General features: G+C 41.3%; 2 protein-coding genes across 3 annotated transcripts in view; one reads left to right on the forward strand and one right to left on the reverse strand.

Annotated features, from left to right (window-relative positions):
* Nucleotides 1-5,171, reverse strand: part of SERP1 (stress-associated endoplasmic reticulum protein 1) — a 59,168-nt gene extending 53,997 nt beyond the window's left edge. Inside the window, exon 1 of one of the 2 annotated variants that reach the window (XM_011958953.1) lies at nucleotides 4,881-5,171. The gene's annotated coding sequence lies outside the window, so the exon portion shown is untranslated. The remainder of the gene's footprint in view (nucleotides 1-4,880) is intronic. The other variant, XM_011958952.1, reaches the window with a different exon arrangement.
* A 67-nt stretch (nucleotides 5,172-5,238) lies between these two features.
* The window catches only part of LOC105523903 (selenoprotein T), a 34,440-nt gene continuing 27,157 nt past the window's right edge, over nucleotides 5,239-12,521 (forward strand). The window contains 1 exon segment of the mRNA XM_011958950.1: nucleotides 5,239-5,437. Coding sequence (XP_011814340.1) covers nucleotides 5,301-5,437 — 137 coding nt within the window. The 5' untranslated portion in view covers nucleotides 5,239-5,300.

Raw genomic sequence — 12,521 nt, forward strand, 5'->3', positions numbered from 1 at the left:
TTTTTTTTTTTTAAGACAAGGTCTTGCACTGTAACCCAGGCTGGAGGCAGTGGTGTGATAATGGCTCACTGCGGCTTCGAACTCCCTGACTCAAACGATCCTCTTGCCTCAACCTCCTCAGTAGCTGAGACTACAGGTGTGCACCACCATGCCTGGCTAATTTTTGTATTTTTTGTAGAGACAGGGTTTCATCATGTTGCCCAAGCTGGCTTTAAACTCCTGGACTCAAGTGATCCTCCCCTCTGCAGTATCCCAAAGTGCTGTGATTACAGGCATGAGCTACTGCGCCTGACCTATTTGGTATTTTTTTTAAGATGGGGTCTTGCTCTGTCACCCAGGCTTCAGTGCAGTGGTACAGTCATGGCTCACTGTGGCCTCAAACACCTGGGCTCAAGCAATTCTCCCACCTCAGCCTCCCAAGTAGCTGGGACCACAGGTGCGTGCCGCCACGCTCAGCTATCTTTTTTTCCTTATTACCAAAATAACATATGTTTAACAGGAGATATATCCAAGCAAAACATTTTGATCCATGTCTTCCTTTTTATGTACTTTAAAAAATACACAAATAATAATGTGATAACACTTTACTGTTTCATAATTCAATTTTTTAACACTCTATGTTAAGGACTTTTTCATTGAATTCTAAAACATTGATTTACTTTTTGAATAAGTACTACATGACAACAGCACAAAATTTTAAAATACAAATGTTACTTATGCAATAAGAATAACTTCTCTCCTGTTTTTGTTCCCGAGCCACTCTGTTCCCTGTTCTCCTCTCAGGAATCAACCAAGATGATACAGGGCTCTAAGTTAGGGTTCTTGGTTTGCAAACAAAATGTGTGGTACCTCATAGAGTCAAAGGAAAAGATGAAGAATGAGGCCCTGGAGAAGATAATACCCAGAGTAGTTTGGGGTCTAGAACTTTCCTTAGGGTTCTTCTATTAGAATTAATCAGCTTCAATACCTTTTGGCTTTGGACACAGGTACACCTCTGGTGGGAATGTTTTGAGTACCTCAAGTGGTAGTCCCAAGGCTGTGTACAATGGGGTCTTGCTGGTCCCCTGAAGAGAACCTGAGGTACCATTACCAGAAGAAGGAATAGATGCTGAGAAAAACATGTATCCACTTTATTATTATTATTATTATTATATTTTTATTATGAAGAAGCCACCACAAGATAATTGAGCTTGCTAATCAATTTTTATATGGGGTATCTTATTTCTTACTTTTGATACTGAAATGGACACACTCAGCCTCCCAAAGTGCTGGGTTTACAGGCATGAGCCACCACTCCCAACCACTTTCACTATTTTCTGACTTGAATTCCTTCCCGAGATGGTATCACGAGCCTGGACAACAACCAGGGTAAGGGTCCCACCAGCATTTCGAGATCTTCCCTAGCTCACCAGTATCAATACTACCATGCCATCTTAGTGCAAGAGTTTTGCTTTTTGTTTATAATCATGTTGGTACCAATTTACCATCTGTTATTTGCAAGGGTTATGTTAAATGGCAATAATCATTCTGTGTCTGTTCTTGTATTCATGTCTAATTTTTAAAATAAATTATGAAGATAAAACACCTTCTTTATAATCTTGCCAAAAGGATTAAACTTAAAAGTGTCTAGTCCTCTAGATGTAACTACTAATTTACAGAGAATACACAGGACAGAGATATATATTAATGTACACCATGGCAGGACACGGTGGCTCATGCCTGTATTCCTAGAACTTTGGGAGGCCAAGGTGGGAGGATCACTTGAGGCCAAGAATTTGAGAACAGCCTAAGCAACATAGCGAGACTCCATCTTTACTAAAAACAAAACAAAACAAAAAAGTCAGGTTGTGGTGGTTCCAGCTACTTGGGTGGCTAAGGTGGGAGAATCCCTTGAGCCCAGGTGGTAGAGGTTGCAGTGAGCCAAGATGGCGCCACTGCACTCTAGCCTGGGCAACAGAGCGAGATCCTGTCTCAAAAAAAAAAAAAAAGGATGGTATATGAGTTTGTAATCAGCAGCAAAACCCACAAACACATGGTTTCTTCAGCAAATAAGTCGCAAGGGAAAAAGAGACAAAGAGGCAGGGCAGGTTGGGAGATATATAGATAAAAGAAATTGCAAAAGGAAAAAAAAAAGATATTTAATTTTGTTAAGCTCAGACCAAAAAAGGTCACTGTGCTACCCCCAAAACACCAAATATTCCTTTTCTTGGTCACGAAGAGGGACTGCTGCTGCTTTAACAATTAGACCCGAGGAAAGGAAAATACCTGAGTAGCCTGAGCTGTATAAGGTATGCAAATTTTTTTTTTTTTTAGAGACAGAGTCTCACTCTGTCACCCAGGTTGGAGTGCCATGGCACAATCTCGGCTCACTGCAAGCTTCGCCTCCTGGGTTCATACCATTCTCCTGCCTCAGCTTCCCGAGCAGCTGGGACTATAGGTGCCTGCCACCACACCCGGCTAATTTTTTGTATTTTTAGTAGAGATGGGGTTTCACCGTGTTAGCCAGGATGGTCTCGATCTCCTAACCTTGTGATCTGCCCGTTTCGGCCTCCCAAAGTGCTGGGATTACAGGCGTGAGTCACTGTGCCTGGCAAGGTATGCAAAATTTATCAGGTCCAGGGAAACAGGAGTATGGAACTTCAGTCACATCACTCCTGATGCCTGGGGGCAATTGTTTAAAGACATTTTATGACTAGCTGTATCACCCATTATCTTATTTTTTTTGAGACAAGGTCTTACTCTGTTACTCAGGCTGAAGTGCAGTGGAGCCATCAGGGTTCACTGCAGCCTCGACCTTCCTGGCTCAGGTGATCCTCCCACCACAGTCTCCTGAGTAACTGGGACTACAGGTGTGTGCCACCATGCCCAGCTAATTTTTAAATTTTTTGTAGAGGCAGGGTTTCATCATGTTGCCCAGGCTGGTCTCCTAGGCAGACAGAGTGAGACTATGTCTCAAAAAAAAAAAACCAAAAAATCTAATTTTACTGGAAAAGGGTTCTGATCCAGACCCCAAGAGACAGTTTTTGGATCTCACTCAAGAAAGGATTGGGGGCAAGTCTATGGAGTAAAGTGAAAGCAAGTTTATTAAGAAAGTAAAGGAATACAAGTATGGCTACTGCATATACAGAGCAGCCCTGAGGGCTGCTGATTGGCTATTTTTATGGTTATTTCTTGATTATATGCTAAACAAGGGGTGAATTATTCATGAGTTTTCTGGGGAAAATGGCAAGAATTTCCCAGAATAAAGAGTTCCTCTTCCTTTTCAACCATATAGGGTAGTTTCCAGATGTTGCCATGGCATTTGTAAACTTTCACTGCGCTGGTGGGGGTGTCCTTTAGCATGCTAGTGTGTTAAATTAGCATATAATAAGCAGTAAAGGAGATAGCATGCAAATATATTGTAATTAGCATATAATGAGCAGTGAGGACGACCAGAGGTCACTTTTGTCACTATCTTGGTTTTGGCTTCTTTGCTGTATCTTGTTTTATCAGCTGGGTCTTTGTGACCTGAATCTTGTGCTGACCTCCTATCTCATCCTATGACTAAGAATGCCTAACCTCCTGGGAATGCAGCCCAGCAGGTATCCACCTCATTTTACTTAGTCCCTACTCAAGATGAAGTCACTCTGGATTGAACACCTCTGATAATAGAACCACTCAGCACCCCAGCTTCATTTTCCAAATCATCCAATCAAGCCTCAGATCCTAACACCTCCTTATTGACTCTTCTCATGGTTTCCCATGGTGTGCGTTCCCCCGTCTTAGTCCATCTTGGGCTGCTATAACAGAATAACTGAGATTGGGTAATTAATACAGACACAGATTTATTTCTTATAGTTCTGGAGGCTGAAAATTCCAAGATCAAGGGCTCCACATCTTATGGGGGCTTTGTATTCTGTCGTCCAATGGAGGAAGGTAAATGTGCAGGAGAGTGCAAAAATGAAAGAGCAATAGACAGAAATCGAAGCCTTAAGCCCTTTCATAATTGGCATTAATCCATTCAAGCCCTTTCATAATTGGCATTAATCCATTCAAGCCCTTTCATAATTGGCATTAATCCATTCATGAGGGTGGACCCCTCCCATAGGCCCCATCTCCCAACACTGTTACATTGGGCATTAAATTTCCAACACACACTTTTCGGGGGACATGTTCAAACCATAGCATCCCTCTTGCTGCAATTAATAATAAACAAAATTGTTCAATTACAGGTGTGTTCCTGGTCTTAAAAGTTTTTGACTTGTCCTAAAAGACACATCAACCAATGACAATGTATAAATTTAATTTTGATTCTTATTTTAACAAATGAACAGTAGGAAAATAAGTAGTTATTGAGACATTTGAACACTATTTAATACTAAGCAATTACTATTTTTTAAAGGTGAGATAATGATACTGTGGTCATTTTTTTTTTCAAATAATAGTTCTTTTTTAGAGATATGTGCTTTAAATAATTGTAAGCCAGGGATAGTTGCCTGTGCCTGTATTCCTAACCACTTGGGAAGCTGAGGCAGGATTGCTTGAGCCCAGGGGTGTGAGGCTGCAGTGAGCTATCATCATGCCACTGCACTTCAGCCTGGGTGACAGTGAGACCGTGTTTAAATATATAGAGAGAGATGAAATGATATGACGTCTGAGATTTGCTTCCAAATATGCCCAGGAAGGGAAGAAGTGTTTAGAGATATAGACAAAACAAGAACGTCAAAATGTTAGTAACTGTTAAAGCTTGCTAAGTTAGTTACTCTATTTTTGTATAATATACGTTTGGAATTGTTCAAAGGTTTCTTAAAACTTACGTTTAATATTCTTTTAGGAGAAAGCAATATTGTAAGATCAAAGAAAAGGCCATAAGCAGGGCACCCCAAAAATTTCAGCATTACCATTCTGAGGGTCAGGAGTCTCCTCCCTCCTATCCGCCAACACTTGAATCAGGGCTGTCAAGTAGATGTTTCCAAGTGTCTCAGGCAGATAAATGGATAAATTGCAAAACTGGATATAGAACTCAAATCTGCCTCATACATGGGCCCTGTGACACCCCACCAGCTCCTTTGCTCCCTCTCTTCCTTTCTCATGCCGTCCCAGAGTCTTGCACACTACCAAGATGGTGGTGAGTCAGGACAGTGAAACAGGTCGGCTCTTCCCTCCAGGAGTGTGCGCAGGCGCCGGGCCGCGCAGGCGCATTACTGCTCCCCTCCCCCGACCTTGGCTGATCGCGCCTGCGCAGTGGGGAGCAGCTCGCGCCTGGGCTTTGGGCTGGCTGCAGTCTCAGTCTGAGGGCGGCCGAGGCTGGCTCAATTAAGATGAGGCTTCTGCTGCTTCTCCTAGTGGCGGCGTCGGCGATGGTCCGGAGTGAGGCCTCGGCCAATCTGGGCGGCGTGCCCAGCAAGAGATTAAAGATGCAGTACGCCACGGGGCCGCTGCTCAAGTTCCAGATTTGGTGAGTATGTGCAGTGGGCCCCGGCCACCCCGCCGCGCCTCTGCTCGGCGCCTCTGGGTACGCGAGGCCCCGGCTTCGCGGCCTAGCTGGCTGCATCTTTGCTGGCCTCGCAGAACGGTGCGGGCGCCCTTCCACAGCCAGCCTTCTCGCGGGCCATTTTAGAGCGGTCAGGCCTCCCTCCTTTTCCAGGTACAACTGCTCACTTGTTTTTTGCCTCCTAGAACAGTGGGAGAGGGGAAAGAGGGCGCGAGAAGGTTAAACGCTGAAAGGCGAAGACGGGGGGACACCTGTTAGTACGGAGGACCTGTCGGCGGCGTCACGCCATAGCCACCCCGACTGCCTGCGGAGATGGGGATGAGTAGGCGCCGCGTCAGCGGAGGAGCGCCAAGCATTTGTCACTCAGTTCATTTTTCCCGCCTTCTTTTCCGGGGTTATGTTGGGCGGCCTCGTTGCCTGGCTAGGTGAAGGTTAATTCGGGTAGTTGGAGAGGATCCGGGAGTGACAGACGCCGTTTTTCTCCAGGACTTGCTGGGGGGACTGTTGAGTTTGCGAATGGGGCGTCTGACAGCTGGAGGGCGTGGAGGGGAGGTCTGGGAATGCTGGTTCTGTTTGCCATTTCCGAAGTGTCAGAAAAGGAGCACGTTGTTCTTCTAAACTTTGACAGTTCGCTCGCATTCACCTCTCACCTGCCTCCCAGGAGTTGCCTGCTCTGGCATCTCGTTCTACCTTTCAGTTGTCTTGTGTATTCACAGAAAAGATCTCGGCAGTTTTCGACAGTGTTCTTTAAGTGATTTTGTTTTTAACCTAATCGTTAGGAACAGGGCAATGATGCATTTTATACGGTAAGTGAGGTTGCGGGTGGGGATTGAAAAGCTCCAAAAATTGGGGGAAAAAACACCAAAATTGTAAAATTATAGAAATGAGAACCTTACACCCCCAAAGATGACATTTTCTCAGGATAAACTGACCACCCCAGGATAGCCAGATTAGTAAATCATCAGAGTCCTGATACATTGGAATGCTGGTGTTGGCCATCATTCACTTAAACCCTTCTTTTAAGAACTTCATGTATTAGTATATTAAAGTTTAGATTTTCTACTTCTCCAACTAGCTTTTTGCTTACTCACTGAAGACCAAGCAAATCTTTAAAATAATTTTTAAAAATCAGTTTAAGGTGATGCTTGAGTTAGAAAATAAGATGATGAGACTTTATTTTTGGAGTAAAAACTAAAAACATTGCAATTTCTCCTGAGTAAAAACAAACATGGCCTGGCACGCTGGCTCATGCCTGTAATCCCAGCACTTTGGGAGGCCGAAGCTGGCGGATCACCTGAGGTCGGGAGTTCGAGACCACGGGAGTTCGAGACCAGCCTGACCAACATGGAGAAACCCCGTCTCTACTAAAAATATAAAAATTAGCCTGGCGTGGTGGCGCATGTCTGTAATCCCAGCCACTTGGGAGGCTGAGGCAGGAGAATCGCTACAACCCGGGAAGCGGAGGTTGCAGTGAGCCAAGATGGCCCCATTGCACTCCAGCCTGGGCAACAAGAGCGAAACTCCGTCTCAAAAAAAGAAACAAAAAACCTCCCTGTACAGTGTACTATGTGCCTGGAATATATCATCTTTCATGTAATACTGCAAATGGGAGGATGGTTTAACCATTAACTTTTTTCCTTAATTTTTAAATTAGAAGGTAGTAATCATTTTACCAACCTAAAGATTGTTAAAGGTTGTGATACTTACAGATTTAAGTAGTTTGAAAACTGCAGTTTTCAAATTATGTAATTTTTCTGTATCCTACTTTATCTCTTGGTTGCATTTTTGCTTTTCCAAAATACCACTTTTACATTTGCTTGTTTTGGAACACTTGTCACAATGATTTACCAGGTGTATCTTCCACCAAGGCTATTCATAGCAAGGTTTTCAAAATGTGTAAACTAACATAGGGAAGGGCATTCAGTCCTTCAAATTAAACTTAAAAAAAAAAGTAGTAAGTACTTCACTTGAACTTTTGATACTTTGTTTTTCTTTGTTTTTAAGTACAGACCTGTCCCAAAAGCCTAATAATTTTCTTTTACAGTCACCCTAAGCATGTTATATAACAAAAATACTTCCATTTTAAAAATTATTTTTATTTTTATTTTTCTGACACTCCACCAGAGATCATTTTTTTAAATCTGTAGATGGGAAATAACTTTATTAATATGACCCACCAAATACAGATCACCTTAGCTTGTTGTTTGTTGCTTTTTCCCCCATAGATTAATCTGTTTGTGGTAAAGTGAATATTGGGTTTCTGGTTTTGCTAGAATCTTTTGACATTAATTTGCAAGTTTGTTTGAGAAAGGACAGGAAGCTAATACATTTGAGGATAAACGTGAGAATTTTAAAATTCCATTTGAAGTCAGCATTATAAAATGCAGTTTTTCGTTAATTACCACCGCTAACAGTCAAAAGAGAACTATTTTACCTTCACTTCAACTGACTTTTTCCCCTCATATTGATCATGAGTACTTTATCAAAAATAACTATACCTCAATATCTCACCTGGTAATTGTACCACTTTTGCAATTGTTAGTCAACAAAATAGCAACACAGTGCTGAGAGATCAAGCTTGTAGAGTAACTTACCTATTCTCCTTTTTCCTTTCTTTCTTCCTTTTTTTTTTTTTTTTTTCTGAGACAGAGTCTCTCTGTGTCACCCAGGCTGGAGTGCAGTGTCATGATCACAGAGCCTTGACTTCCTGAGCTCTGATGATCCTCCCACCACAGCCTCCCAAGTAGCTGGGACTGCAGACGCACACCACCACGCCCGGCTAATTTTCATATTTTTTGTAGAGACCTGGTCTTGCCATGTTGCCCAGGCTGTGTGTAATACCTACTATATGCCAGGAATTAAATATGCTAGAGATGTGACCATCTCAAGAAGCCTATCAGACTGGCATAGTATTACTTGTGTATCTGAGTCTTTGGTTTATTATATCGATTGAGCAATATAATTAGATACTTTTGATTATATTGGCTTCATACTTGGAAAAAATTTATTCCGCTTATTTGGACGTTTAACATTTAACATAGAAAAAGGAAGTTCTCTAATCAGAGCTTAAAGTTCCAGTTGTTTTTGAGACAGAGTGTTGCTCTATCGCCCAGGCTGGAGTGCGGTGGTTGGATCTCAGCTCACTGCAACCTCTGCCTCCCGGGCTGAAGCGATTCTCCTGCCTCAGCCTCACGGGTAGCTGTGATTTAACGTGTAATCAAATCTATAGCATTGAATTAATTGCAGTTTAAAGAGATTATTGGCTACCACCCATTACAGTTAATATTTACTTGAACATTTGACAATTGAATTGCTGAGAATAGTAGATTAAATGAAATTGATATTTCAAAACATAAGTAGAATATGGCAGGATTTTCAAAGTTTTGTTAATTTGAGAATCTACTGCTGTAATTTTAGGACAGCCAACTTCTAAATATAGTTTTAAGAGGTAAATGAAAAACTGTTACAAAAACAGATTTTTATTTAAATTTACAACTACTCAGCCTTGGCTTTCATAGTATGACAGCAAGAACATAAAGACCAAAGGCTGATTTGGATGTTGATACTCATCAAGATTAGTAGTAAAATGCTGAATTGGAGAAATTGTGAGTTACAGAGATCATGTTGGTTACTTTACTGTAGACTTGATATTTGCGTATTCAACAGATATTGGAGCACTTACTCTGTGCAGGCACTTTGCTTCCTGCAGAGAATTCAATTCAGTGCTCTCATGGACTTAACAGCAAGAGCAGATGCAGCCATTAATCCAGGTACTGACCACACACATAAAATTCAATTTGTGTTAAGTGCTGTGAAGAAAGATTATGTATGTGGTGGTATGAGAGATAGCTAGTCAGGATCAGGGAAGGTTTCCATGAGGAAATGAACTTTGAACTGAGATTCGAAGGATAGGATTTATTTGGTGAGAACTTTCCAGGCAATGGGAATAACACGTGCAGTGTTCTTATAGTAGGAAAGACCACAGTTTTACCAGAGAAGCCTAAGCCTACTACCTCAGAGACCTAAGAGAAGGTGCCCTTAAGAGCTTGAGGGTTTGGCAGGCCATGCTTAACAAAGACCGTTTGGTTTCCTTGTGGAAAAGACATTCCAGGAGTCAAAGAATAGATGGGAAACCATTTAGGGTGGCTTTTGGAGTTGTCCAGGCAGGAGATGATGGAACTTGGAAAAGAAAGGAGGTGATAGAAATAGAAAGAGACGTATTTGAAAGATCTTTATGTGGTAAATTTAACAGCTCTTAATGATGAATTATAGGTTTGTGGGGAAAAAGAGGTGGCATGAAGTGAGAGATGTCAAAGATGATTCCTGAGTTCTGTGGTGACGCTACACCATTCACTGGAATGATAATTAAAATAAATGAGTTCTATGAATGTTTTTGGTGGGAGGGAAGGAATATTGACAAGCAGCCTGGAATTGGTGAGGAAAAAATTTTGTTGCGTAGGTTTTAGCATGAACTGCTGATAAATCAAGTCCTGTAGTGATGGGGACATATTTTAAATTTTTGTTTATGCCTTTTTTTTTTTTAATGCCACTTGGAAATCTTTTCTTTTTTTTTTTTTTGGCTACTTGTCATTCACCTCAAAGGTTAGAGAGAACTCCATCCACCAAGAGATACAGAGAAGAAGCTTTACAAACTAAGGGAAGAGCATATGCAAATGAAGCCTGACTTATCATATGGGGGTGGGGACAGGAAATAAGGAAAGCTGAAGTCCCCTGATCAGTTTAAAACACCTAGCTCAGCTTATATTATTATTGTTATTTTCATTATTGTCTTTTTTTTTTTTTTTTGAGACGGAGTCTCCCCTCTGTCTCCCAGGCTGGAGTGCAGTGGTGTGGTCTTGGCTCACTGCAAGCTCCGCCTGCCGGGTTCACTCCATTCTCCTGCGTCACCCTCCCGAGTAGCTGGGACTACAGGCGCCCGCCACCACGCCCGGCTAATTTTTTGTATTTTTAGTAGAGACAGGGTTTCACCGCGTTAGCCAGAATGGTCTCAATCTCCTGACCTAGTGATCCGCCTGCTTTGGCCTTCCAAAGTGCTGGGATTACAGGCGTGAACCACCACACCCGGCCTCATTATTAATAGTGTTTAATGCTATGATGAGATCTTTGTTAAATAAGCCTTTGAAAACTTTCCTCTCAGCTTTAAAAAACGTGAAAATAGCTGGTTATGAAAATAATACATTTTAGTTATAAAAATAAGTAAAAGGAAGACAGTTAAAAATCCTATATAATACAGTAGTATGTGTCTATATAGTCTTCTTCAAAATGATTCTATATAGACACGTACTATATGAAATAATTTTACATAAATCAATTCATAGTTGTATGCTTTTTAAAAAATTTGCTTCTCACCCTCACTTATGTTTTCATGTCAGTAAATACAGATTTGCATCAACAGGCATAATATTTATTGGTTAACATTTATATTGGCCCAATTTTTTTACAAAATTACTTTGCCAAGATGAATATGGTGTACTTGTCCAATTGTTTGCATGAAATAAATGCATAAAAGCAAAATGTTAATACAAAAGGTATAACATTTTAAATATTGACATAGTTGAATTAGTTAATACTCCTACTGGAAGATGATAAGGTGGGTTGTGTCACACGCATCCATGTGAAGAGACCACTAAACAGGCTTTGTGTGAGCAACAAGGCTGTTTATTTCACCTGGGTGCAGGCAGGCTGAGTCCGAAAAGAGAGTCAGCAAAGGGTGGTGGGATTATCATTAGTTCTTACAGGTTTTGGGATAGGCGGTGGAGTTAGGAGCAATGTTTTGCCGGCAGGGGGTGGATCTCACAAAGTACATTCTCAAGGGTTGGGAGAATTACAAAGAACCTTCTTAAGAGTGAGGGAGATTACAAAGTACATTGATCAGTTAGGGTGGGGCGGAAACAAATCACAATGGTGTAATGTCATCAGTTAAGGCTATTTTCACTTCTTCTGTGGATCTTCAGTTGCTGCAGGCCATCTGGATGTATACATGCAGGTCACAGGGGATATGATGGCTTAGCTTGAACTCAGAGGTCTGACAGGTTGGGTTTTTTAAATTTTTCTATTTTGTTCCACTATAATCAGAGAATGACGTTTACTGTTTCTGCTTATTGGGTTTTCTTTGTGACCTAACAAACATGGTCAGTTTTTGTGAATGTTTTGTGGGCTGCAGAAATAAGGTATTTTCTATAGGAAAAAAGTTTTGATCTGTCTATTAAGATTCATCTATAATGATACTATTCAGATCTGTAATTTTAATTTTTTCTACCACATTACTTTTTCTCTTTAAGGCCTTGCTAGGTTTTTTAAGAAAACTTTGGTAAAAAACGCATAACATTAAATTTATTATTTTAATCTCTTCTGCATGCACAGTTCATTAATGTTAAGCATATTTGTATTACTGTGCAACAGAGCTTTAGAATTTTTTCATCTTGCAACACCTAAACTCTGTATTCATTAAACATTAATTCTCCCTCTCTCCTTCCTCCCAGCCCTTGGCAACCACTTTTCTACTCTCACTTTTTATTATTTGGACCACTTTATGAGTGGAATCATACAGTATTTGTCCTTTTGGCACTGGCTTATTTTGCTTAATATAATGTCCTCGAGTTTCATCCATGTTACAGCAAACGGCAGGATTTCCTTTTTAAAGGCAGCACAATAGTCCATTCAAATCTATATACCACACTTTGTTTATCCATTCATTGATGGGCATCTGGGTTGCTTCCACCTCTTGATTATTGTGAATAATACTGTGATCAACATGGTGTGCAAATGTATCTTCAAGATCCTGCTTTGAATTATTTTGAATATATACACAGAAGTGGGATTGCTGGATTATATGGTAATTCCATTGTCCAGGAACCTCCATATTGTTTTGCTTTTTTTTTGAGACAGAGTCTCGCTCTGTCGCCCATTCTGGAGTGCAGTGGCGCAATCTCGGCTCACTGCAAGCTCTGCCTCCTGGGTTCACGCCATTCTCCTGCCTCAGCCTCCCGAGTAGCTGGGACTACAGGTGTCTGCCACCACGCTCGGC

This window comes from Colobus angolensis, unplaced genomic scaffold (assembly GCF_000951035.1).
Source record: "Colobus angolensis palliatus isolate OR3802 unplaced genomic scaffold, Cang.pa_1.0 Scaffold48, whole genome shotgun sequence".
Lineage (NCBI taxonomy): Eukaryota > Metazoa > Chordata > Mammalia > Primates > Cercopithecidae > Colobus > Colobus angolensis.